At 49.1% G+C, this 27,803-nt stretch overlaps 2 protein-coding genes across 3 annotated transcripts; one reads left to right on the top strand and one right to left on the bottom strand.

Moving 5' to 3' along the window:
- Positions 1–452: 452 nt before the first annotated feature.
- On the top strand, positions 453–12,916 carry Itpa (inosine triphosphatase). 2 transcript variants are annotated; one of them, XM_076851597.2, is made up of 8 exons: positions 453–570; positions 3,672–3,729; positions 3,823–3,887; positions 4,494–4,567; positions 5,787–5,818; positions 6,964–7,079; positions 11,112–11,188; positions 12,429–12,916. In XM_076851597.2, exons 1-8 carry the CDS (start codon positions 505–507, stop codon positions 12,568–12,570), a joined length of 630 nt encoding a protein of 209 aa, XP_076707712.1. In that variant the 5' UTR covers positions 453–504; the 3' UTR covers positions 12,571–12,916. The 2 variants fall into 2 exon arrangements, with proteins under 2 accessions (XP_076707712.1, XP_076707713.1); XM_076851598.2 differs by lacking the exon at positions 12,429–12,916 and adding an exon at positions 10,102–10,131 and having other exon boundaries at positions 11,112–11,191.
- A 2,070-nt stretch (positions 12,917–14,986) lies between these two features.
- Positions 14,987–25,893, bottom strand: Slc4a11 (solute carrier family 4 member 11). Its single transcript, XM_076848985.2, has 20 exons — positions 25,812–25,893; positions 24,009–24,068; positions 21,842–22,006; positions 21,669–21,718; positions 21,164–21,395; positions 20,994–21,075; positions 20,603–20,726; positions 18,695–18,898; positions 18,523–18,616; positions 18,303–18,428; positions 18,111–18,224; positions 17,889–18,021; positions 17,562–17,635; positions 16,830–17,088; positions 16,651–16,757; positions 16,392–16,560; positions 16,128–16,301; positions 15,756–15,951; positions 15,509–15,678; positions 14,987–15,375 (listed from the first exon to the last, which is right to left on the bottom strand). The coding sequence occupies exons 2-20, from the start codon at positions 24,052–24,054 to the stop codon at positions 15,306–15,308; spliced, it is 2,589 nt and encodes an 862-aa protein (XP_076705100.2). The 5' UTR covers positions 24,055–24,068; positions 25,812–25,893; the 3' UTR covers positions 14,987–15,305.
- Positions 25,894–27,803: the final 1,910 nt, after the last annotated feature.

The raw sequence follows: 27,803 nt of genomic DNA, 5'->3' as shown, positions 1-27,803 counted from the left end.
GTGGAGCTGAAAGTAAGGTAAGGAAAAAGGGCTTGGGAGCCCTTGCCTAGGAGCCGGTTCTCTGGGACAGACTTGAGCCCATAAAGAGTGACAACCGCCCAGGGCACAGGGCTGCAGCTCATCAGCAGCCACATTGGTTCTTTGCTTTTCTCGGTGCCCGGGTCCGTGGTCTCTCAAACTCAGCACCCGAAGCTCCCGATAATTTGGGAACAAAAGGTGCCGCGCCATTCTGCTCCCCACTAGCGCCAGGCGTTCAGGCTGCTCATTTGGAAGAAGCTGTTCATCTGTGCAAGGATTCCTGGCGCTCAGCGGCGGACAGAGCGTTTCTCCAACCCCGAAACAGTCAGGATGTATCCGCCACCGGAGATACGCCACCGGAGATACGCCTCCGGATCCCCAATTCGGCCAGAAACGGAGCCTCCCACTTCCGTCTCCAGCCGGAAGTATCTTTTGACTTCAGGCGAATGGGCTTCCGGGAGCGCTGAGCTGATACCCCGGCTCGTCATGGCAGCCTCCTTGACCGGGAAGAAGATCGTGTTTGTCACGGGGAACGCCAAGAAGCTGGAGGAGGTGCCAGGAGGGTGTGGGGAGCTAACCGGGAGGTGGCTGGAAATGGGGCTGAGATGGGGTTTCCAGGCGAGGGAAGCATGCAGAGGAGGCGTAGAGGGAGAACGAAGAGTTGGCCCGCTGGGAAGCGTGGGTGAGGACCTGACCGTCTGCAAGGCGTTGGGGAACCAGGATGGGACCGCGGCGGAGTGGGGGCTCTCTGAGAGTTGAAGGGATGAACGTTTTGACAGACCTCAGAGCTCGTCAGGTCAGGTGCTTCGGGGTCCGGAGAAGTGGCGAGGCCTTAGCACAAGTCTCAAAGTTCTCCTCTTTTATCTAGACCCACACTGGAGCCCCGAGATCTCACTTATATCTCTAAGACAAATCTAGATGCTGCTGCTGATTTGGAGGTGCAGGGATCCAGAGAGGGCGTGGATGGGGACTCAAACTGAGCAGGCCATGCCCCACTAGAAGTCCAGAAGCACTCTTAGCCAGTTTTGGCTTTTGTGAGTTGGAGTGAAACCTTTCCCCACCCATTATAAGAGTCATGGCTGACAGCTAACAAAAGACAAGTTAGCGAAAAAGAATCATAAAATGTATTTAATCCAGGTTTTATATTCAACAGAGTCTTCAGAATGAAGATCCAAAGATAGGGAATTCTTCTCTCTCAACCTCTCTAGTGCTAAGAATCAAACCCAGGGCGATCTTCAGCTTACTACTAGGCAAGCACTTTACCGCTGAGCTATACCCCCAGCCTGAAAGAGGCTTATTTTTATTCTTACATTTGATGGAACATGGACAACTGTGTGGAAATGTGATTAGACAAAAAGGATATAATCCCATGCTAATAGACTGAACAAGCGTGTTCTGATTCTTGGTCTCTGTGTGCAACATTTCTTACTTGTATGGGCAAGGACCCCCTCTGAATTGGTGGTCCTACTGTCAGACAAGATAATTCAGAGAATTTCTTTATGGCCAGCTTCAGGACAGGAAGGCAGGGCAATATTAATATTTTTAGGCTTTCCAGCTCATTCTGGGGAGAAGGAGTTTTAATTTCTATGACCTTCATTGAGAAGCATTTCTAGTTTCTATGGCTTGCCTTGGGAGGAGAAAGGGGAGCTGGAGACAGAATAGAAAGCCAGAGACTTTGCTTTTTAAGTTTTTAAAAAATAACAATAATTATTATTATCATTATGAAGTACTGGGGATTTAACCCAGGGGTGCTCTAAATCTCCAATCCTTTTTATTTTTTATTTTGAGGCAGGATATTACTAAGTTATTCAGGCTGGCCTCAAACTTAGTTCTTCCTGCCTCAATCTCCAGAGTCAGTGTGCCACCATGCTTGACTAGACTTTGCTTTTTGAGGCTTGCTTCTGAGGGACCAAGTTGCTACTTTGGGGTATTGTTTCTGAGTCCTAGCAAGATAGTGTGGGACATCTGCTTCACAGCACTATGAAACATGAGTAAAAGAAGCAGTAGATCCAAAGTTTCTGTCTAAGCTAGTTGAGAGGTCTCTGGGGGTTGACAGAACATCTTTGGCTACAAGTAACAAGCAAAGGTCTGGTAGGAATATGATGCTAAGGTATCCTAAAGGACTTAAGGATTAGCTCTTAAGGCTGACCTGTCCTTGTAGTTTCCTTTGCATATTCATCCCTACTTCTATTGGAGTCTTTCAGCTTTTTTTCCTACTGGTGGAAGGTACAATGAGACTTCTGCTAGACATCAGCTGTGATTGGCAGGACTTGAGTCAAGGGTTTGCTCCTTCTTAGCCATGAGATGAGGTCATGTGTGGGCAATTAGGATTACACTTACTAAATATGTCTGAGACAAATGAATGAGGGGCAGTAAAGGAACCTGCATTTCTCTGTAACATAGAGACTGATGGCACTTCTGTGTCAGGACAGGATTGACCTTCTTGGGAGCTAATACCCTGCTGAGGCCAGACCAGTCAGACAGACAGACAGTGCCATCCAGAATGGAGTTCATACAGACCTCAAGCCTCTGTTAAAAAAAAAAAAAAAAAAAAAAAAAGCCTCTGACTAAGAATATGGCCTTCTACACTTGAATAACATTTGAGGATGTAGCTTAGTGGTAGAGTGCTTGCCTAGTATGTGCAAGTCTTGGGTTTGACCACCAGCACAAAAACAAAAACAGTCTGGGGTTGGGAGTATAGCTCAGTGGTACAACATTTGCCTGGGCTTCACAAGGCCCTAGAGAAGATGACTTGACCTTCATCTAGAACAGAAGACTTTTCATCTCTTGAAACCCCATTGGCAAACTGATGAAGCCCATGGACTCCTTCTTATGAAAATGGTTTTAAGTGTACAAAAATACATAGGATTACAAAGGAGATCAACTATATTGAAGTACAGTTTTCAGAATATTAAAAATATTTGTGGTCTTGTTACATGTATTTTATTAATGCATTAAAGGATTCAATCTAGCAATGTGTGCAGTTTCCTTGATTTTAAAATCGCAAGGAGGCTGGGGATGTAGCTCAGTGGTAGAGAGCTTGCCTTGCATGCATAAGATCCTGGGTTTGAGCCCCAGCACCTCAAAAAAAAAAAAAAAAAAAGATTGTAAAGACGTTTTTCTTCTTTCCCTGTAAATATTTTGCGGTACAGGCAAAATTATAATATGGTACAAAAACATCTGTGATTTTAATAGGTTTAAAAGTCACAGGAACTGATAACACTATTTTGATTTGTTGTCTATATTTATGATATTAAAAGAGGACAAAATTTCAATTGGGTGCCTAGTGAGAATAAAGGATATTTTTTTTCCCATCCAGGTTCTCAGGTCTCCTGAATTCTGGGTAATCCCAGACAGAGAATTCCTGGTATGAGAGGATAGGTAGGGTTTCTGAAAGGATTGAGAAGCAAAAAGGTGGGGTGATGAGTAGCACAAGCAGAGACCTGAAATAGGAGGGGACAGAGGAGTGAGGAGATAGGGTGCTGTTTTGCTGGAATTAGACCCTGATGGTTGGGATGAGGCTCATGGACTTGACTTGGTAAGCTTTAGAGGAGTGATGCATGAGTTACTTGATAAGAAAGGTCAGTGACAGTTTAGGTACTAATGGGGAATTATTAGTAGATGGTGATAAATGTTCTTTCATTTTGGAACAGGTCATTCAGATCCTAGGAGACAAATTTCCATGCACTTTGGTGGCACAGAAAATTGACCGTATGTCTCTGTTTTGTTTTATTTTTAAAAGATGGTTTCCATTTCTCTATCTTCCTTTGACCTCACTCTTTGTGTGTCTGTTTCCCTAAAAAGTGCCAGAATACCAGGGAGAGCCGGATGAAATTTCCATACAGAAGTGTCAGGAGGCGGCCCGCCAGGTGCTTATCTTACATTTGTCCTGCTTGTCCCACACTCAGTCCTCTTTTGTAACTTGTGGTGGTTCCTGAGGTTGTACCTGCAGAGAACAGTTAGAGAACAATAGAGAGGGCACAGTTCTGTTGTGATTTCAAGGAACTGCTGAGGCCCAGCTAGCTTTGGATCAGTAAATGTTGGCTTTGAAACACTTCCATTCTGTCTCAGCCTTAACTGCCTGGTATCCCCCAAGACTACCATAAACACACACATTCCCTCTCTAACCACCCTCTTCTGATTCTCAATATGTACATTTCAGCCCTATGTTCTCCCTATACACATCTACACCTGCACTTGCATATTTTTGCAAACTGAGAAATGTTATGAAGGGTTGAATTGCCTGGATGTGAATCCCAGCACTTCCATTGCCGTATCTGGAGCTAGCTTTACACTTGCCAATGGTTTGGTGTCTCTATCTCTAAAATGAAGCGGGCAGGGCCTTGGGACTTTATCTCCTGCAGATCTCAACTGGCTGCTGGGTTGGCTTCAGCCTGGGTGGCCCGGAAATTCAGGGTAGGGATGGAGCCTACTGCTGGTTGTAGGTCTCAGGGATTCATGTCCTTGTGCTATAGGTACAGGGGCCTGTCCTGGTGGAGGATACTTGTCTGTGCTTCAACGCCCTCGGAGGGCTACCTGGCCCCTATATGTAAGTGTTCCCACCAAACCCTTTCTAGGGCCCCAACCACTGGAACTGCCAAATGATTGGTTACTTGATATTGCAGGTCATTCACTGTCCAACATCAACACCAGTATTTCTCTTATCCTAAAGAAGGATTAGGGATAGAGAGGTGTGCCTTTCTTTTGTACAGTGTGAGAATGTGATTGTGTAAGTGGAGATGGGAAAGGGGAACCCACCCATTTCAGTGGTACATTCATAAGCATATCAGTTTCAGGAAAAGGATAAGGAAGTTGAGATCAGAAAATTTATTTCTTTGAAACTACCCAGTGCCCTGGACTCCCTTAGAAGGTCTTTGTGTATTTCTAGGTACAATTACTCCAATTTGAAGACCCCTCCATGGGCTTAGGAACATAAGCACAGCTTTTAAAATTTATTTAGTTTTTGGTACTGGGAATTGAATTTAGGAGTACTTTCCCACTGAGTTAATTGTCAGCACTCTTAATTTTTTTTTTTTTTTTTTTTTTATTTTGAGATGGTCTTAACAAGTTGCTAAGGGTCTCAGTGATTTGTTGAGGCTGTCCTTGAACTTACTATCTTCCTGCCTCAACCTCTTGAGTCATTGGGGTTATAGGCATATACCACCATGCACGGTGACATATATACATAGTTCTGTTGCTAGGTTTGAGGTATAAATGTCTTTAACATTTAGATGATTGGTTTGCTTGCCAAAGCAATAGTACCTGTATATATTTCTAGTCTATAGTATTATATTGCTCACATCCTCACTGGCTCTGAGGATTATGATTTTTTAATATTTTGCACTTTGAGAAGTGTGGAATGTTATCCCATGCAGTCTTAGTTTTCATTTCTCTTGTTACCAATGAGGTTGAGGCCTTTGTTTGGTTATTGATTCTCATGTGCATTTTTTTGCCAGTTTGCCTCCAGGCAAAAATAGTTTTCCTATTAAATCATTCTCTCCCCGCACCTCTCTCCCTCTCCTCCCCACCCACCCCCTCTCTTTTTTGTTGTTATTGGGGATTGAACTCAGGGCCTAATGTATTAAAGACATGCTCTACCACTGAGCTACACCCCCTGCCCCTAGATTATTTCTCTTAGTTTTGAGTTGAGACAGTTTTTATCATTTCCCTGTGGTTTTTCTTGAGTTCTGATCCCTGTAGGGCACAGCCCAGAGAGGGTGGCAGAAGATTAATGCTCCTGGTGTCTGACTCTTTTATTTCTTTTGCAGAAAATGGTTTCTGGAGAAGTTAAAGCCTGAAGGTACTGTCCCCATTGTTTATTCCCTTGGATCTGTTGGGAACTGAGAATCAGGGTAATTCAGGGGAGTGGTCCCCTACTAGTAAACAGGAATCCCAGGCTGTAGTCCCTGGCATTGAGCCTCTCCATCTCTATTTTCCTTTCTTTAAACTGACACTCATTTGTTCCAGAGAGTAGTGAGATGTGGGGGCTGGTAGGTCTTGTGAATTTGAGGGACAAACGGGCTATGGTTGATTCTGCATCTCAAGAGGGACTTGACCCTAGTGACTACATGCAGTTGCTTGCTTCAGCCAGGGCCTGGCTCATGGGTCGGAGCATCTGCTTGTCCTAGACCCCAGCAATCCATACGCTGTCACCCTCATGTGTAAACCAAATTGGTCCTTCTTTAGGTGCTTTAAAAAACACTTTATACATGGAGCATTTCAAACATTGACAGTAGTAGAATAGAATAATAGACATAAATATATTCAATTATTTGTCAATTTTTAAAGTATAGTAAAATAATGAACTCTGTATCCCCATATCCAGCTTATCAGCACAAGGCCTATTTTGTGATATCTGTAACCTGCTCTAATTTTTTCTCAATCCAGTATTTAAAAGCAAATCCCCAGCACCATATCTATTAAGTTCTTCAGCCTTTATGTCTAAAAGATGAAAAAATTAAAAACATTAACCAACTAAGATTACATGTGTGTGTATGTGTGTGTGTGTGTGTGTTGTGTACACATACATGCATACATACTGATGCGAGAGATTGAACCCAGGGCCTCAGCCATGCTGAACACACACTCTGCCACTTGAGTTACACCCCAGTTAATTTCATAGTATTACCTAATTAGTTTGGAGATTTCCCTGGTTGTGACAAAAATGCCTTTACATTTTGCACTGGAAATCAAACAAGGTCCTACTGTATTGGTTGATTTTCTGACTTTGATAAAAGCCTTGGTCTCATTATGCCAGAGGAAAGCGGATACCCAGAATCTTGATCTGGGTCTCCGCTCCCTTATGAGAGCTAGGATAAGCTTTGGCAGCCTCCCACCCAACCTAATCCAAACTTGAGGAACTCTTTCCTTCTCACTCTTGGTGGTCTTTGGCAGGTGGGACTGGGCAGCACAGATGCACTGAGCCCTCATAGTATCTACACACAGGTCTCTATCAGCTTCTGGCTGGTTTTGAGGACAAGTCAGCCTATGCACTCTGCACCTTCGCGCTCAGCACTGGGGAACCCAACGAGCCAGTGCACCTGTTCAGGGGCCGAACCTCAGTAAGTACCCACTCAGATGCCATTCTCCCTCATAGTATCTACACATAGGTCTCTATCAGCTTCTGGCCGGCTTTGAGGACAAGTCAGCCTATGCACTCTGCACCTTCACGCTCAGCACTGGGGAACCCAACGAGCCAGTGCACCTGTTCAGGGGCCAAACCTCAGTAAGTACCCACTCAGATGCCATTCTCCTAGAGGGTGTTGCGACCTGAGTGGACATCTAGGGTCTTTTGCTGGAGGGTATGGTGGTATCCAAAGTTAGTTATCAGTACCTTGTATGAGGCACTCTTGAGCACTATCATTAGAAGTGTTGTCAATCTCCAAACCTCTGTGGTCTCTGAAGCTACTAGTTCAGGGAAACTAAATGACTAACAACTCCTGAGGCCTTTTACACCCAAATCTCTGCAGTGTGTACCCTATAAGAAACAATTGTACAAATTAAAGGTTACTGCTCCTGAAGCTACATCTATAGCCCAGACTTCTCTACGGCCAAATCTTCTTATCCATCTACCAAGGCTAATGCCCACCTTGAGTGTCTCACAGCCTTTCTGACTTCATGTTTGCATAGAATTCCTTTTATTCTCCCTCCCTCTCTCAATACTAGGGATTGAACCTTAGGAGAGTTCAAGTGAAATACATTTCATTGTATGCAATGCTAGGCAAGCACTCCACCACCAAGCAAAACCCCAGCTCAGAATTTTAATTCTTCACCTTAACTTATTCCTTTCCCAGCTGCCTGCTATTTAACACTTTACACCTACCTGTCTGACTCAGGTTTAGCTGCTTTTTTCTCTCTTTTTTTTTTTTTTAAATTTTAATATTTATTTAACTTTTCCGCGGACACAGCATCTTTGTTTGTATGTGGTGCTGAGGATCGAACCCGGGCCGCACGCATGCCAGGAGAACCCGCTACCGCTTGAGCCCCAGCCCCAGCCCCTTAGCTGCTTTTCTCAAGGTCTACACCTCTATCACAGCTGGTAAACTGCCCTCAGACCCTGTCCATTCTTTCCCTATGACAGGACTGTGCCGTCCAGCACATCACCCTGCTCAGTTCCTCTGCCAGGATAAAATCCAGATCTTTTTCTGGGAATTGTTCAGATATTTTCTTTTACCCTGCTTGGTGGTGGTGGTGGGGAATACCAGGGATTGAACTCAGGGTCACTTGACTACTGAGCCTCATCCCCCATCCTTATTTTGTATGTTTGGGTTTTGCAGTGCTGGAAATGGAATCCAGGGCCCATGTGCCAAGCAAGTACTCCACCGCTGAGCTACATCCCCAGCATTTTTTTTTTTTTTTTTTTAGTTTTATTTTGAGACAAAGTCTCATTAGGTTGTCCAGGCTGATATGGAACTTGTGATCCTCCCTCCTCAGCTTCTGGGTGTAGCTGGGATTCTAGGCGTGTGCCATCACAGCTGGTTTTATTTATTTTTTGTGGCATTGGGGATTAAGTCTAGGGGCTCGTGTGTTCTATGCAAGTATGCAAGTGCTCTACCATTAAGCTACATCCTTGGTTCAAAACCATTTTTAAGTGTACATTACAATAGCATTAAATATATTCATATGTATAACATATCTCCAGAACTTTTTTATTTGGTACTGGGGATTGAATCCATGAGTGCTTTACCACTGAGCCCTGAGCCACATCCCTAGCCCTCTCCCCCTTTTTTTTTTCCTTAACTTTTTTTTTAAATATTTATTTTTTAGAAGTAGTTGGACACAATACATTTATTTATCTATTTTTTTTTATGTGGTGCTAAGGATCCAACCCAGGGCCTTGCACGTGCTAGACGAGTGCTCTACTGGTGAGCTACAACCCCAGCCCTTTTTCCTTAACTTTTTATTGAGCCAGAATCTTGCTAAATTGCGTAGGCCTCACTAAATTGCTGAGACTGGCCTCAAACTCACAATCCTTTGCCTTGGCCTCCTAAATCACTGAGATTACAGGCATTTGCCACCATGCCTGTCACAACTTCATTTTAAAAAATCTGAAACTACCCATTGAATAACTCTCTTTAACTCCCGTCCTCCAGCCCCTAGCATCTACCATTCTACTTACTACTTCTAAAGAGTTTAATTACTTTAGATACCTCTGTAAATAGAGTCATACAATATTTGTCTTTTTATGATTGGCTTATTTCACTTAGCATAATGTGTTCAAGGTTCATTCATTAGCATGACAGAACTTCCTGTGATTTTAAAGACTAAAAAATATTCCATCGTATGCATAGACTACATTTTCTTTATTGACCTATCTGTTGATGACCTTTGGATTACTTCCACCTCTCGGCTATTGTGAATAATGCTACAGTGACACGACATCACTTCAAAAACCTGTTGATGAGACCTGTGTCACTGCAGACCCCACCATTCCCTGTTTCTGGCTTTAGCTGCTTCTTGCATTTGTTGCCTGGCAGTCCCCACCTCCCCTGAGTAGCCTTGTTTCTTCGTCTTGTTCTGTTTTCACCTTGTACTCCTTATCCACATTGGCACACCAGACACACATTGTTCACAGTGGCAAGTTAACCACGTTGTTCTTTCCGCAACTCAGATGTGCTGAGTTTCAGAGACTTTGTGCCAGTTATGTTTGACACCTGGAATGTTGTTGCTGCAACCCTGTATATGGCTAAAGGGTCCCTTCCTCACTATCTTTCCCTGAGCTCCCCATCCATGTCACTCCATCCTGTTGTTCTGGAGCTCAACACCCTGTTGGTCCCCTTTAAGGTACTTTGCAGTTGTTAATCACTGATTAATTTACTGGTGTCATGCCTGTTTGATATTCACTATAGGCAGGAAGGATATGTTTACTGTGACCCCAGTGCTGAGAACACTGCCTGGTCTACTGTAGGTGCTCAGAAAACATGTGTTGCAGGAGTGAGGCTCAGAATGGTACTGATCACACAGCTCCCCACTAGCAGAAGCAGAATTTGCCCTTGGCTCTGCATGACTTGGCATTTATGTGGCTTATCCCTATCATCCACCATTGCCTTTTTTTGTTTTGTTTTGTTTGTTTTATGATGCTAGGGATTGAACCCGGGACCTCTTGCATTCTAGGTAAGTGCTCTACCACTGAACTGCATCCCTAGCTCTGTTTTGAAAAGATTTTTTTTTTTTTTTTACTTTGATGGCAAAAAGACATTTTACAACATTGGATTATAATTTGTTCTCTTTGTAACATTTTCATGTTGGAATTTGACTATTATAGCCAGTATTACTTAAGCTCCTGGATGTGTTTGGCCACAGCTGAATACTTTCTTTCTTTCTTTTTTTGGTGTAGATGGACACAACACAATGAATTTTATTTTTATGTGGTGCTGAGGATCGAACCCGGATCCTGCCCGTGCTAGGCGAGCGTTCCACCGCTGAGCCACAATCCCAGCCCAATACTTTCTATTAGGGTGTTTATCTGCTAGAGCCTCTCTTGTTTTCTTTTTCTTCTTCTTCTTCTTCTTTTTTTTTTTTTTTTTTTTTTTGGTGGTGGTTGTTGCTGCTGCTTTTTTTGGTTTTGTTTTACTAAGGATAAAACTTCAGGTCTCATGGTTGCTAGGTAAGCATTCTAGCACTGAGCTACATCACTGGCTATTTAACTTCCTCTTAGGAGAAAATGTTTTCTATTAGTTTTTTAGGTTGAGTCATTTTTCTTCAATGAAGTCACAGTTTATCAAAAGTGTGGAGAGGAAAATGTTGGCCCCAGAGGTGTTAGTGGACCAATTGAATACATGGTTACTCCCTGTATTCCTTGATTTGCATTTTATTTAGATTTTCAACAAACATTTATAAGCACCTTAGTTCCCTTGAATTACATATTTTTTAATATTTTAACACCTTTTTATTTTATTTATGTGGTGCTGAGCATTGAACCCAGGACCTCATACATGCGAGACAAGTGCTCTACCACTGAGCCCCAGCCCCTTGAATTACATTTTGAGTGAACTGGGTTTAATCACATGCATTAACTAAACCAAATTCAAACTGCCTCCTAGTGCATCTCCTCCATGCCTAGTTATACACCTGTGCTCTCTTTTCTGTGGCAGGGCCAAATTGTGGTGCCCCGAGGCTGCCGGGACTTTGGCTGGGACCCCTGCTTTCAGCCTGATGGATATGAGCAGACGTAAGGAGCCCATTTTTTTCCCTGGGGTGTGGGGTTGGGTGGGCACCCTGCCCAAGTGCAGTCATGAGGATATGGGCGGGGCAGGTTCTGAGAGTGCTGTTCCAGCTGTAGGCAGCTCTGCTGGGGTAGACACAAGGAATCTGGTGACACAGCCCACAGCAGGGCGGAGCTGGGTATCCTGAGCTCTCAGGCTCCAGCTTGTCCCCGAGCTGCTGTGCTACTGCTAGCTTTCCCTCTCTGGCCTTGGCTTATCAAAATATTTAAATGTAACAGTTTTGTGGGGTAATTTTGACTCTCCAGTCTGGGTTGGAAAAATTATTCAAATAATACTATATATTCTCAATATTTCACACTACCTCCCCTCCCCATATTTATGTGGCACACATTGGTCAATATTGGAATCAGTCTTTCTAGGCTGGATAGGCCCTTAGGGAGCTTGGCCTGAGGTTTCACAGAAGCCACACAGGGCTAAGGACATTGTGAAGCAGCACTGTCCAAGAATGCTCTGGGGCAGCAGATGTTCTATATCTGCACTGTTTGGATAGCCATTAGCCGTATTCGGCTGTGGAGCACTTGAAATGCAGTTAGACTGAAGAATTGTATTTATTTTTTATGGTGCTAGGAATTAAATCCAGTCTTGTGCATACTAGGCAAGTGCTCTAGCACTGAGCTACACCCTGAGTGCCTGAATTTATTTGTGTTCAGTTGTGTTAACTTATGTAGCCACATGTGGCTAATGGCTACTGTGTTGGATAACAGAGGTCTGAAGCCCACCAGTCAGGTGTGGATTCTCACCTCCTTGGATTCTTGGCATGGAGCATGGGCCTGTAGCCCGTATCTGTTTGGGATCCTCCCCTGCAACTTACTCAGGGCATTAGAGGGGACTGCTGTGTTTGCTCTGTCAGGCTCTGCTGCTTCCTGTCAACAGATGACAAAGCTGATCAAACATGCAGCTCATCCACTTCTCCCCAGATTCCCTTAAGTTTTAGCCACACTGGAGCAAATTTAACATCCATTCATGTTTATTAATATCAACAGAGGAACTTAAAACTCCATTTTTTTTTTTAAATTAATAGACTACCAGGAGTTGGTGGCTCCTGTCCCACTTTGTGTATGTGTTGTGGGGCTGCTACTTGAGCTTTGGACTCTGTGATTTGGGGGTAAGATGAGGTGGAATGGAGCTAGGCATCCTCTGGGGTCTAGGCTCCCTGTTCTCTGAGCAGCTATTGTTACCCCTTAGGTACGCAGAGATGCCCAAGGCCAAGAAGAACGCCATCTCTCATCGCTTCCGGGCCCTGCTGGAGTTGCAAAAGTATTTTGGCAGCATGACTCCTCCTGAGGCTGGAGGAGACCACTCAGGCCAGGGATCTGGGGAGGGCTAGCCTAAACCTGCACCATCAGGCAGGCACCCCTGGAAGTACTTCCTTCAGGGTTTCCTCTTGCTGGGGGTGTCAAGGCAATCTCCCTATCCTGGTCTGAAAGAGCAGCTAACTGCTTAGAGAAATTCTGAACAAGTTGATGCCAGTCTCTTGCCCTTAGGCCATCTGGGATTCAGTGATCTCTAGGCCTAGGATCCTGAGAAGTCTTTAGGTGCTAAAACTGGCCTTGGCAGGATTGAGGGTTTGGGAAAGAACCAAACAATCTTCAATGTTCTTAAAATGTGGGAAATAAAAATTCTGGAAGGTACTTGTTTCCAAAATAAACTAGATACACCTGCTTTGAACCCTGCCAGGCTGATGTCTTCTGAGTCCCCTTGTGGGTGATGAGACAAGGGCATCGCTGTCAAGGATGTTTGCCTACCCTTTGCTGACTTGCATGTTACATCTTCTCTGCTTGTGTTCTTTTGAGTCATGAATTGTGAACTGGCCATTCCTTGCAGGATGTGTGTTATCTACCCACCTACCAGTCGATACCACTGCCAGCTGGCCTCTGTGGTCTTTGCTGGACTGTGGGGTGGTCAGTGGGGAACGTTCAGGATATTTACTTTATACTATTGTACATTTGAGCAGTTGAGATGTTGGCTTGATTGTAATACCAAGTTATTTTCCTGGTGGGGAAGGGATGGAATCTTTGACCCCAACTGGGGTGATATGCCATATGCCAGTTTTGCCTGTGGTCTAGAGGTCCATCAGGAGAACTGCCTCAGACCCTCACTGTGCCCTGGTGAAGCCATTCCCAGGGAGGGACTTAGGGGGTGTCAGGTGGCTGCCTTGCATTTCCTGCAGGCCTTTTTCTGATAAGGAAGGGTATACAACCCCTAGGATGTTTAAAAAAAAAAAACAGGTCAGGGCAGAAAGCAGGTTGGGGCGGTACTCCTCAGTCCTAGTAGACCACTCCCAGGGTAAGTTTTGTGCTCCCAGGCAGCTCTGGAGAGTCTCTACTCCAGCATTTGTTCTTCAGTCCTGGCAAGGTGGCCCAGGGCTGGACTCAGCCGTTGAGAACATTGTCTTCCCCTGACCTGGGGCAGTGCTTCGCTTCCCTCTTGCCTGCCATACCTAGGTAGTTTACCCAGGAGGTACCAGCACTTCACCTATCCTCCTGGGTGTCTCAGAGTGGGAGGGTGATGTCTGCCAGGGTCTTAAGTATGCGATGCTAGAGATCTGCCTGTCCCTTGCCTGTGATTCTGGATATGATCCTACCTACAGGGAACACCCAGGCTACTGAGGAAGGGACCCCCAAAGTAGAATCACACACCACATGTGTATAGTAGATACATGGAGTTTGGGGCAGGACACCCTGGTATTTGCTGATTGGCTTCTTCAGAGTTCTGTCCTGGGTGCACACTATGTTTTCTTTGCTTTATCTTTAGCTACCCATCCCCATATAGGACTATGGAAGATATACTTGTACCTAAGCCCATCACCACCACCCTGGAGCAGAATTATACCAGACTACATGCCCTGCATCCAACCCAATTTGGCCTTTAACAACTCATCAAATGTAAAGTGGCATTTCTGTTGGCTTGTATTTCTTTGGTTACCAAGCGTTTTATTTGTTTTGCAGTGCTGGGAACAGAACACAGGGCCTTGACTGTTCTAGGCAAGCACTCTGCCACTGAGCTAGACTCCCAGCCCTACCAAAGGGTTTGAACATCTTTGCCATTCCTATTTTCTTTTTGGGCTACTTCTTCTGTCCTGTTGGGGTGTTTTTTTTTTTTTAATTGGATTACAGGAATTCTTCAGTCACTGAAGTCCAAAATACCTTCATCCTTGGGGACATTTGTTGAGCTAGAATACTGCAAGGTAATGTGAGAGAAGTCTGGGAGCCAGGTGTTCATCTGCCACAGATGCTGCCCCCAGGTACTCAGATCCATACCGCTTCTGCTGGCTGCCACTGTCATGGACCTTGACCATCCACCAAATGAATAAGCCAGAAACATGGCATTTTCTCCCTTCCATTAGACCGTTCCCCATGTCTTCCAATCTGCCATTCTCTCCTCAGTACCTCTGTCGCTGCCCTATGCAGGGAGCAGTACAGCCCATGCTCTCCCCTGTAGCACTAGGCACAGCACCCGATAAGGCCGAAGTCCTATCCCCTCCTATCCCCTCTGGGTCCTGGAACGTGTTATTCCTAGAGCATTTTCCCCACTGTGCTGGGCAACAGGGTCGTGTTTTCACTGTTGGGCCAAGGTCCACTATGCAGGGCTGGAAGTGACAGCCCACAGGTAGTACTCAACATCAGACCCCTTCATTCCACTTACACAGGACATGTTTCCCCACCCCAGATCTGGTTGGAGTAACAAGGAAGGATGTGGTACATAGAAGCACAGAAACAGGAGCTTTATTCTTTAATGTGCACACAGCGAGTTCCTTATACAATCAAGGAAATCTTTCTCTTTCAGGCATATGACTCTTTTATCAAAAGAAAATCCACCCTGCTTTTAGTCCCACCCTGGGCAGAAACTGCCCTGAGCCCTGTTCCTGACCCAAAGCTAAAGGCTAATGAGGGGAGGAGTGAGTGCACACACACTGAACCCCCACAATGTCCAGGCTCCCCAGGCCTGACAGCTGTGAGAACACAGCAGAGAAACAACCCAGGCCCCACACCTACACAGCCACAAAGCCAGCCTGGGAGGGTGGGGAGGGTTGATGAAGTGGGTATGGCCAGGGCCTGCCAATCAGGGCCTGTGCTCAGCATCCATGGCATCCAAGTATTTGGCTTCAATAATTCGGGGCAGCAGGTTGTAGCTGGGGAGAGGAAGAACAGGCAGGAAGATAAGCCCTGAATAGAAAAAAGAAAGTAGGGGCACTACCCAGCCTACCCACGTCCCAACCCTAGATCAGTCCTCTTGCCCAGTACCCCAACTCCAGCTGTCCATACCGGATGGGGATCATGGCAATCATGATGAGGGGAAAGATCATTTTCATGTAGGGCAGGGAGCTCATGCCGAAGGCACACAGCAGAAGCAGCTGCAGGACCTGAAGGCCTGTGAAGTAGTGGATCTTCCTCTGGGGCACTCTCCGGATATAATGTGTGGGTGGGTACGATGTCTGCAGGCAGTGACCAGGTGTAGGCAGGATTGGCCATGTCACCAACCCTACCCTCCCTCCCAAGGCCAGGTACCTACCTGCTCTTTAAGCAGCAGGGCCACACGCGAGAAGAGCTGGTTGCCATCCAGGGAGGTGAGTGCAATATAGAGGAAAAGGCCATAGAGCACAGGCTTGGGGATCCACTGCAGTGGGAAGGGCAGCAGCAGCAAGGAGAGGCCCACCAGAACACTGGCACCCAGCGATGTCAGCCGCGTCTCCTTCACATTCACAATCCTGCAGGGGCCCAAACCAAAAGACCACATGGCTCACCTCAGGCCACATGTGGATGCAGGGCTACAGTACCTCTGGGCCCCATCCCTCCCTAGCTCACATGGCCTAAGGCTCCCCACCCTCCTCCAGAGTCCACATGGCTCTTTCCCCAGCTCTCTAGGAGCTACTCTCAAACTCACGTCTCGTAGATATGCCCATTCTCCACTCGCTCCTCCACTAAAGCCAGTGCTCGCACGTGCAATGGGGAGTGGGGGTAGGCAGCATGGATCCAGGGCAGCCCAAACAGTGACAGCCCTGTGTTGATGATGGCAAGGAGCAGGAGGTCCCAGTGGTAGGCAGTGCCCTTAACCAGCCTTTAGCATATGGACACATGTAGACAGAAACCTCATTAGCTCTCAGAGGGCTGGGCACTTACTCTCCCCACCCTTCCTGGTCCTATATACCTGTTCTCAGGTGCATTGACCAAAGCAGCCACCAGATTTTGCTCAATAAAGAAGAGGAGGGAGAGCAGGAAGCCAAGGCCCATGGCACTGCTGATGGCCCTCAGGGATAGTGAGTGCATCTTTGCCATCTCAAATAGGTTCTCACTGGGATTGTAGCGGAACTTGCTCACTGTAGCAGGAGATAGGATCCTGCTCAGACTGCAGTCTCCCCGCCCCAGCAAGCCCATACCACCCCCAATTAATGTAAGACCCCACTCACTCTCGATTTCCTGGAAGCCATAGGAGCTGATGAGGGAGAAGGTGAGCACCGCGATGGGTAGGGCACAGTCAGACAGGGTCTCGCGCACACACTGGTGCAGGTAGGGGCTGCAGACAGCCAGCAGATCAGCATGGCCCAGGGGCCATGTGGCCCTTCCCCTCACCCCAGGTCCCCCTCACCTTTTCTTGAACTGGTAGAGGGTGTAGCCCAACCAAAGCGTGCCCAGCATGATGAGGAGGCTGAGCACTGCAGTTGCCCGGCCTGAATGTGTAGCACTGGGACTTCCCGTCATGGCCAGCTCTGTAGGGCTGGCCAGGAAGCTGGTATTGAGGGTGGTGTGCAGGCTGGTGTTGAGGTTGGTACTGATGCCCAACAAACTCACTAAGGATGAAGTCCTTTTTGTATAGTAGTGGTGACCATAGTAGTACTTCCAGAAAACTGCAGAATGGGCCAACAGGCCTTAGTCATATGGGCTGTGAAAGGTTGGGGCCCACCTTCCCAGTGAGAGAACGAGGAAATGAGAGAGAGGTAGGGACTCTGAAGGGACAGAGTGGGGCCTTGAAGGTAGAAAGCTCCTGAGGGGAGAGGTAGAGTGGGTGAGAAGCAGTAGAGAGCTCTGGCATTTTATATCAACCAGGACACCACTGACCTGCCCATCTACCCACTGTCCCCATACTCAGTCCTTGTTCCATCTCTGACACTGTCAGGCCTGTCCTTATTTCTGATCCTGTCTGGGGAAACCCTGTCACCCTCTAGCACAGGGTCTGTTGCTCTCTGCCAATGAAGGATCCCAGAGTGTCCTTGACCATGGGAAGGAACAATCTTAGCTATGCCCAATGTAGCCACAACCCAGAGCCTCCCATCTCCATCTAGCTTCCTCTGCAGCAGGTGGCCACCAGCTCCACACTCACTTTTGACCATGCCTTTGACAGCATCCAGCAAGAATGTGATGGAAATGAAGAGGGCAATGATCTCCTCTGTGGATCTGTCAGAAGCAACGTGCCTCGTAAGATGAAGAGCATTGTTCAGAGAGAGGCCTCCCTTAGCATCTATATAGATCACCCTTCTCTCCCACTCTCTACATAGAGGACCAGGCCTTAGATTGCCCAATGAGCCCAACCCAGCTCCTTCAGGCAGCAAAAAAGATAGGGGTACTCCATCCACCCCAGGATTACAGGGCTTTGGAAGCTGGCATAAGGACCCAGGTCCCTGGCCTTTGCTCAGGAAGGATAAGTCACCTCCTGAAGAGACTCATGACCAGGCTGAGGTTCAAGAAGGCATACAGTGCGAGGAAGAAACTGTTCCACAGGCCCGTCCATGCATAGAAAGAGTTGAAGTCCAGGTCATAGTCATCACAGATGACACGGATCACTGCAGGTAGTGGGGCAGGGTGGGCAGTCAGGGCCCAGCTGGGACCCAGGACCTTGGGCACCATCTCCCGCCTCAACCCCCCACTGCACCCTGGATGTAGATGGCCAGGGGTGCGGTTGTCAGCAGTATCACCAGTGGCTGCCCAGAGAAGAGCGCATATAACAGGCCTCCAATGCTCTGCCCAGCAATGGTCTTCTGCACATCTGTAGAGGTGGGGAGGTCAGGGTCCACCATAGCCCAGGGCCCTGCCCAGCACACCCTGGCCAGCCCCTGCCCCTCACCGATGGCCCCGTTTGTGTTCTCATCATTGAGGGACCCAAAAGCGATCGTGGGCAGGAGACAGGCGAAGTAGAGGAACAGGGTGGTAGTGATATATTTGCCCACAGCCTTGCTTTTCCCAATAATGCCTAGGAAAGGGGGATGGACAGAGGGTTTGTTAGGGATGCAGGACAGATACCCATGTGTCCCTGATAAACTCTGATGAGCTATGGAGCCACCTACCATCAGTGAAATCCAGTGGGTACACAGGGAACCTGCGCATGATGTCTTCCCGGATACCTTTCCCAAAAGGAACAAAGTCCTTGCACTTTGGGGGCTAGGGAGAAGAGAAGAGTGCTTGTTAGCCCTGGCCAACCCAGGCCCCCTCCCACCTATACCCACCAGTACCCTGTACCTGCGGGTGTTTGTGGGCATGAAGGGAAAACACGCTGTATTCCTTCATTCCTGGCATCACCATGGTGAGCAGCTGTCTCTGATGCACCAAGGCCTCCTTGAATTCTTCCTCTGTGCGGGTCTTCAGGAGCTTCTGGCGGAAGGTGATGTCAGAGAACATGGTGGCAAATGTGCGTGCCACCTCCATTGCAGTCTTGGTGCTTTTCTGGGAGGTGGAGGATGGAAGAGTTGTATCTACAGCCTGTGTAGAAAGAGGAAGCCCTGCCCTTGCCAAACACAGGCATTCCTAAGCGGTGGCAGGTGCTCTTCCTGTGTACCGATAGTGAATTTTGTTCCCCCAAAGTCCAGGCATTAGTGAACTCCATCACAAATTCCACCAGTCAGAAGATCATAAGGACAACCATCAAGGTAGTATTGTTTTAAATTATATATATATATTATTTTTAATTGTCAATGGACCTTTATTTATTTATATGTGGTGCTGAGAATTGAACCCAGTACCTCACTCATGCTAGGCAAGTGCTCTACCACTGAGCCACAACCCCAGCCCCATAGTATTTTTCTTTTTTGGATACTGGGGATTGAATTCAGGGCACTCAACCACTGAGTCACATCCCCAGCCCTATCTTCTAAATAAAAGAGATAGGATCTCACTGAGTTGCTCAGCACCTCTCTTTTGCTGAGGCTGGCTATGAACTTGTGATCCTCCTGCCTCAGCCTCCTGAGCTGCTGGGATTACAGCATGTGCCAAGGAGCCCATGCTAGTATTTTTCTTATAAGTTTAGGCATAGTCTTCTTTTTTTTCTTTCCTTAAGAATTTTAATATTTATTTTTTAGTTTTCGGCGGACACAACATCCTTGTTTGTATGTGGTGCTGAGGATCGAACCCTGGCCGCACGGATGCCAGGCGAGCGCACTACCGCTTGAGCCACATCCCCAGCCCCTAGGCATAGTCTTCTAAGCAACAAAATCTTTGGGATCAGCTGGGCATAAGCCTATAATCCCACTTGGAAATTTGAAGCAGAAGAATCCTAAGTTCAAGGCCAGCCTGGGCAACCCTGCCAAACAATCAATCAATCAATCAATCAATCGATAAAGAGATAAAAATAGATAGATAGATAGATAGATAGATAAATAAATAAAGCTGGGTGCACTGGTACACACTGGCTCAGGAAGCTGAAGCTATTCTGGCCATCCTCCCCCTCTTCCTCAGCACAGTAACATAGACAGCAAGTTTATAATGGCCCTTGGCAGGGACATTCCCCTCAGTACCCCCTTGCCTACAGAAATAGAGAGGAAGGACCCTGTATCAGAGGCAGAGGCAAAATCCTCAAGAAGAAAATGGAGAACCCGCTGAGCACATACTGGGCTCAGTGGTAGAGCACCTCCTGCCCATTATGTGCATGGCCCTGGGTTCAATCCCTAGGACTACATTAAAAAACAAACTAATGGCTTAAATGTTAAGGTCCTTTCAAGGCCTGGGTCAAAATTTCCTATTCAGAGTTTTAAAATCCTTTTCCTTTTAGAGAGTACCTCCAAAATGTACTAGCTTCAGCCTCTACAAAGGCAGAGTGCTCCTGACCAAGTTGTATACTTGATCCTTGGCCAGAAAATCAGTCAATGAGAAGAAGGATGACGTCGGGGAATGCAGGACAAAGAAAGGCAGTAATGTTGGAATCAATAATTGTAAAACCACTTCTTTTCAGTCAAGAAGGAAAGACAAAGTTTGGGGCAAACTCTGGGGAAATTCGGACTTAACAGAGACATAACAAGGATGTTTCTGATAACTGTTAGGCAGACAGGAAGGGGAGGGGTGAGGTGACCTTCAGAGATGCTCCCAAGGAGAGGGCAGGGCAACCTGGGACTCTGTCCCCAAAGAAGCAAAGCTACCTCCAAGTCCTGCACTCACCATCTTGGGTGGGGCCAGCACCAGGATAACAAAGCGAACCTCACAGGAGTTTTCCCCCCAGTTCTGTGGGCGAACCAGGCGGCTGATGCACACATGCCGCTTCTGTAAGGCCTTCATGGTGCAGCTGGCAAGAGACAGAAGGGCACACAGAACACAACTGCCACCCTTGGAAGCCAGGGCCACACCCACCCAGAAACTCTTGACTTTGACAACTAGTGGCCAAAAAAGGGACAAAATGGGTTGGATTGCTTGGACCCTGTCCTCCCAAACTGGATGTACACCAGATTTGTGTCACTCCTGGGTGGGTCAGCCTCTGCAGGGGTATAAAATGCTTAGCTCCAGTCTGACAAGTAGAGGGGCCAAATGTGGTGGCCACAATCTGGCAACTCACATGATACAGAGCCACGACTGCTGATATTGCACCCCTGTGACTGTAGCAGTAACTCCTTGGATGGTATCCGACAGCAGGTGGACTGAGGAAAGAGTAGAGGGGAGAGGGAAGAAGGTATCTGCAATTGCCCACACGTGCCTCCCCTGCACAGGCAGGGAAATAGGCCTTACCTTTACCCTCCATGGGGGCCCCAGCATCTGTAAAGAGCTTGGCCATGAGTAGGTCCAAGTTGCAGTCAGGTTCAGCGTGGTTGGGGTCTTGAGCAAAGCGGCTTAACATGGTCCGCAGCACATCATCCAGTGAAGTAGCCGTCTCATCCAGGATGATGCTGGCCTGTGCCAGGAAGCCATCCAGATCCCGGTGTGCACGTATCTCTTCCCCAAAGTTCTTTAACTTCAGGTACTGTGAGAACCCCAAGCACAGAACCCTCAGGCCCATAAATGAGACTGCTATCCCTGCCAGGGCCCCTCTTTTTTAATGGTCTCTGGCTGCCCCAACGCACAGGACCAACAACCCTTTCCAGGAGGGAAGGCCCAGCTTGAGCTGGTTTGAGATTCCAGTTTAGGAACTCCTTTAGGCAAGGACAAAAAGGAACAGCATGAGGGATCTAAAAGCAGCAGCTCCCTCTACCCCAACTAGAAACCTCGGGACTGCCCTACAGGATGGGGCCCTCACCTTGCGGGAGGTATGTAGGAGCACACAGCCACCAGATGTCTCTTCACCACCTAGAGAAAATGTAGGAGAGTTCAGGGTACCATCCCACCTCTGAGGGTCTCTCTTGGTAAAATTGGGCCATTTTTGCCCAAGTTCCTGCCCTCCTCCAGCCTGCCCCTGCTGCAGCCCCATACCAGATTTAGAGGGCTGCACCTCAAGGTTGACATTGACAAAAAAACGGATGCTCTCGCCAGATACAATGGAGGAGTTGACTGTGTCGAAGGCTTCATCCCCCAGGCTCTCCTCCCGGACCTCAGTGGTATCCTCCATGTCATTCTTGAAGCAGCCCAGAGATGCAGCTGTCAAACCAAGAGAGATCCAAGAGGGCCTGGTCATCAGTCCTGCATGTCAGAAGGAGGAGCTCCAAGCCCCAGGAGCAGGCATCTCTAGACTTTTCCATAGGGCACATTCAGTGAATGAATAGAGGTCTCTTGCAGGCCAGAAAAGAAGCCTAGGCCAAGGGAAGCAGAACTTCTAGTCTGCCCAGCCCCACTCAGAGTGTGGCAACTAGCACACAGCTGGAGCCCCCAGCCAGGTGACTTTATCCAATGTTTTCCAGCTGCAAGAACCAGGTCCCTGCACTGTTCTGGCCCTTTAGCTTGAGAACAATGTCTGTTCTACAAACTTTCGACCAAGCACAAGTGAGACAATACAGATAAGACTGTCTAGCACCTGCCCTCCCACAACCCACAACCCCTAGCAGAGCTGCTGGAGTGGCCAGATGACCTCCTCTACCCCAACTACTTTGTTGGCATAGAGCCTAGAGTTCCTCATCCCAGGGAGGATAGGAGAGCTAAACATGAAGGCTGAGAGACCCAGTCCAGACATGTGGCACAAGGAGGCAAGAGAACTTGAGAAAGAGCCAGGGGGTGGCCTCTAGGAGGTTCACATCAGCCCTGTTCCCATCATGCCCCTCCTACTCCATGATGCCAGACACCCAGGCAAAGATCCTGCTGCCCCTCAATTCCTACAGCATTCCCCAGCACTCTGCCACACCCCTGGCAGGCCTCCTTCTATAAGACTTCCTAGTAACATGCAAATATTCCTCTTCCCTGAACCCTGCTCTGACTCTCTGTAGGATCACAGCCTGACCCAGCCCTGCCTCTCTTCTAGACTAGCTGTTATCTCTTTCAGACAGTTCTATGACTGGTTCCCCATTTGTGGGTGCCCCCCCCCAAAAAGAGGTCCTCATAGTCCAGACCTCCCTAATGCCTGACAAACACCTGTGCAGGGACAGGGATGGGTCACCAGCACATCTACACCTGCCAGTGACTCACTCTGACTCATTTCCACTCCCACCCGTCAGTTTCCTCCACACGTTCCAGGCCTTGTTCCCTCAATGTCCTGCACTCAAGGACTGGCGACCCCAGCCCCAGGTCTGCACTGTATTCACAGCCCAGAGAAGAACTACTGGGTCAAAAGATGTCCTCTGTGCTTCTGTCATAGCGTTCACGACAAAATGCCATTCCTTCCTTGTTTAAAACCACCTGTCCCCCAACCCCAATCTGCCCCAGTCTCCCCTTTGCCACCCCTATTAGCACCCACTATACCCCATAACTGTTGTCTTCTCCCTCTACCCTGGGTTTTACCTTTTATTAGACTCAGCTCTTGGACCCCCAGTTAAGGACCTACCCAGCTAGAGTCACCAGGTCCGTGAATGTGGTCCTGCCATGCCATGTCCTCATTCCCTATCATATAGTGTAGCCACATAATATCTGCATGTCAGGCATCCTGGCCCACAGAGCCTCCATACCCTGGGGATCCTGGATAAAAGCACATCCCCACTATGTTTAAGCATGGCCCCACTAAACAACCCTCTGATAGCCAGGCCAGTTCATGGGGCTGGGTATAGGACAGGCAGCCCAGAATCAGCCCAGACATGATAAAGGCAGCTAAACCTATGCAAGCTGGGACAACTGGTGCCCAGAGAGGTTAGGCTTTCTTAAAGGGACAGCTTCAGCCCCTCCCTCTGGGGGGAGGGTGAGGAATAAAGAAATATACAACATTTAGCCTAAGGATCCAGCCAGATAGCCAGTGCACTGTAGCAGTGAACACCAGGTGGTGCCAGTAACCCAGGAGAAGGAGCAGACAGCCCTCCTGGGACCACAGCACCCCAAGAGACTGCCAGTGCCAGTATCATCAGCTGCCCCTCTTATCACATCACAACCTCCTGGAAGATGAGATCCAAAAGAATTCCAGTATCAGTACTGAACCAGATAGGTGGCAAACACCATGGGAACACTGGTGTGTAGGCAAAAATCCCCTAGTGACTTCTGATAAAGAAACTTCCCATATACACACCTGAAAAGTATTCACTGGAATCCTCAAGGTATCCATTCTGTGACATGGCGTTAGAGTCTTCTGCAGGGAAAGCCAAACAACTGCCATCAGCCCCTCTGCTGTGTCCACCTGCAACTTACCCTACTGATTCCTTCTCTTCTGTCCCAAGAACTTGCCCCAGACCACCCTGGGGGAAAAAAGGGGGAGGGGACAGCAACACTAGGGAGAGGGGGGGCCCCCTGGAGACCCAAAGTCAGCCTTAACTTAAGGAATTAAATTCCTTAGCCCATCTGCTAGCGGTTGCCCAGGTATGCAAGGGGTGAGGAGGAGACTTTCTCAGGAGGTCTTCCCCATCAAATTATGAACAGTGCCCAGTTAAATCAATAATCCAAGTTTCATTAGAATCCAGCCCTGGCCTGCGGAACTGGAGGGAGGAGACTAAAACCAGCCTTTCTCCCAGGCTCCCGCACTGCCAAGCCCACACTTGGGCCGGGACCCTTCTCTCTGCACATCTCTCCTCTCCCTCAAATCCATCCCAGGGGCCACTAACACCCATTGAAGTTTCTCACGTGCCAAGGATAACCCAGGGCGACCAGCAATGGCCTCCTCCCTTGGGCGTCTACACTATTCTGGGCCGTCTGGGAGGAGGAGCCCTAGGTCGGGGAGGGAGAAGGGGCGGGGTATGTGTATTTGTGGGGATTCTGTGCACACTCCAGCACGGGCCCCGGATGGTCCTGGCTGTTTGTGCCTCACTGCAAGGAAGGAAGCACAGGAGGGGCCGCGTGCACGAAAGGAAAACGGCTCTATGCTAGCAGACCTGGGGATCGATCCGGGGCAGGATGCGGATGTACGCGCGAGGTGGGAACTGGCTGCATCCAGGAGGAAGGGAGCGGGGCGGTAAAGGTAGCGTCCAAGGTCGCTGGGACCGGCAGCACCTACTCTCATCCCGCACACACATGCAGGTAAATGGCCGGACAAACCCGGCTTCTGGCTAGGCCACGGGGCTGTCCCTCAGAGGTCTGGGCGAACCAGAGGCTGCTGCGGTCTCGCCGAGCACCGCCAGAGGCCCGGGACCCCAGCAGCCGGCGGCCTCCCCGGCAGCGCCCGACAGAAGGTGCCAGACAAAACGTGAGATGAGGCTTCTTCAGGCGGCGGCGTGGCGTGCCGGGCTCGGAAGAGCTCTGCGCTCGGGGGTGCTGGGGACCCCTCAGTTCCACCCTGCCCACCTCCAAGCCCCCCAACCCTTCACTGCCTACAACATTCGTTTAATTTCAAGACGGCGAGGGCAGAGCCTTCAGCCCAGCGCGCAGTGCCCACAAACCCGTTCCCGGGCCACCCCACGCCTCGCGCGTGTCCATCCCGACTCTAGTTCTCACGCGGCCGAACTCACACCCGGACTCCCGCCCCAGGCAGATAAGTCCCCCCAGCCTTTCGCCCCGGGTCCGCGCAGGCTGGCTACAGCAGCGTTTATCCGCGACGGTGCCCCCGACGGCTGCTGTCTCCGCCTAACAAGCGACCTTCCCGCCAGGCCTCCGCCTCACCAGCGGGTTCGAGCACCCACCACACGGCTGGAGACGGAACACGTGCCCGGTGGCCGTGGCCTGGGCAATTAGCCGCCAGACAGCTACCCACACGCCCGGGCTTCTCACCCGTGCACTGGCGCTTCGAGACCCTTAACTTGGCGTCTCCAGCACGCCAAGGGCGGGAGCCGGCGACACACCCCCGCGCCGCGCCTGGGTCCTAATGCCGCTCAGATGCCCCGCCCGGGAGCGGGAGGCAGTGCCTCGGAGGGCGGGGTCCCAACCGACCGCCCGGCTCCCTCACCCGCTAGAGGGCTGCTCCTGGGAGCCCGCGACGACCTGGCCAGACGTCCAGACCCGACTCCTTCGAGCCTCGCGCGACAACCCAGGTGTTGTAGGGTTAGGGCCTGGGCAGGACTGGTAATTTTCTGAGAGTTTGATAGGACCACAAATCCACGGAGTAGTGCGAGTGCGGCGGGTCTAGGAAGGCGTCGCGGGCGTCCGCTTTAAAAGCGTCGCTGGCCCCACCCCCTTTGCTGGGGATCCTCCGCGCGGGCACGCCCGCTGGCTGTGCCGCCTCCTCCTTTCAGCGTTGAAAATCGGGCAGGGATTTAATTCGGTTCTTCTTTTTCTTCTCCTCCTCCAGGAAGTTCGCCCTATCTAGCTAGATTCGCCGGCGTGCGCCCCTGGGTTCCGCCCTGGCCCGCCGAGCCGGCGGCGCTCCTGGTTTGGCGGCATCGGGTTTGCTCGCAACGCATCTCCGCTTCTCTCCTATCCAAAATGGCCCCGCCGCCCTCTTTCTCTTCCTGGACTGGCGGGAACCGGGTCTTCTGCAAATAGTGTGTGTGTGCGTGTGTGGAGGGAGGCGGTGGCGCGCTGGGTTCTGGCAAGCCCAGTCGGTGCGATGAACCCCGACCTGACTCAGTGGCTTCCCAGCCAACAAGATTCCTCAGCCCTAAGGCCTCATTTGCCCCAGGAACACATACCCTGGTGGAGTGCTAGTTCCTCAACCTCCTCCACGCTCTGGTCGCTAGCAGAGAACTGGTAGCAACCCCGTGCCCCCATTCGCTGCTGGGACAGAGTCCTCTGCCCTGCACCCAAATAATGGAAGAGGGGAAGGCAGAGGGCGCATCCATCTCTATGCTAGAGATGTATGACAGCACCCAAAGTAGAGTTGGGGGAATGTGGGGGTGGGAGTCGGGGTTGGCCCTGAATTACCCCCCCCCCCCTTACATCTTTTACTCCAGAAACTCCAAATGGGATTTGAACAATTGAGAGATGGCCCTATGCTTTTTTTGTTGGGGTGAGCAGGCCCTGGGAGGAGAAATGGGGTCATACGTGCACCCTGTGCATGGGAACTTCTCCAAACATCTTCCAGCTACAGTTCCAGCAGAGGGAAGGGATACCTTCCTGGTATCCTGAGGCAGCAAGATGAGTGGGCGGGGGAGTGCAAAGCAGGCTGACATGCCTGGGGAGCAAGTATGGATGGGCAGGCACAGGCTTAGACCCCTGAAAATCCACCTTTTCATCCTCATTTGGGAATATCTTCCCTTCTGCGTCTGCTCCCAGCAGTACTCAAATGGTCTTTCTAACCCAGCTGTTCCAGGAAACCACCTGGAACCTTCTCTCCCCCTTATCACAGCCTCCCCCTCCCTTATCAAAGGACCTCACCCCTCAGCTCACTGAGCAAAGTGGAGTCCTTTGCAAGCCTTCCTCCAGTACTTGTGGCCCCCTCTGCACACTTCTCCCTGTCTTTCAGAGAAACTGACACTGACCCCTTTCTGCTTCAGCTTCCTGTGCTCTGGCCCCTACTGCCTCCAGATTCTGACTTGCTATCAGAGTTTTTTCCCTTTAGTCCTCACACCTACCTCCCCTCTGCCTGGATCAGAGACTGTGAGCAAATACAGATGCCTAGGCCTCCATACCTATGCCCCCACTGGGTCCTTAAAACTGGCAGGTAGGCTAAGGGACCCAGACATCTCCTCTCATTTTCTCCTTGGGGCCTCTAAATTCGTTGGGTTGTGAACGCAAAACCCTGTAGAACCACTAGATTTTATGAGGCACCTAACTCTTTCCAAAGTGCCTCCAGTTCCATTTGCCTCTTGTTTGGTACCAGGGATTGAATTCAGGCATACTTAATCACTAAGCCACATGCCTAGTCCTTTTTTTTTTTCAGTTTGAGACAGGGTCTTCTAGGTTGCTTAGGACCTCCATAAGTTACTGAGACTGGCTTTGAACTTGTGATCCTTCTGCCTCAGGCTCCTGAATTGCTGAGATTACAGGTGTTTGCCACTAT

This window comes from Callospermophilus lateralis, chromosome 3 (genome assembly GCF_048772815.1).
Source record: "Callospermophilus lateralis isolate mCalLat2 chromosome 3, mCalLat2.hap1, whole genome shotgun sequence".
Lineage (NCBI taxonomy): Eukaryota > Metazoa > Chordata > Mammalia > Rodentia > Sciuridae > Callospermophilus > Callospermophilus lateralis.
The sequence above is the reverse complement of the archived record's forward strand: the minus strand, read 5'-3'. Positions and strand labels throughout refer to the sequence as shown.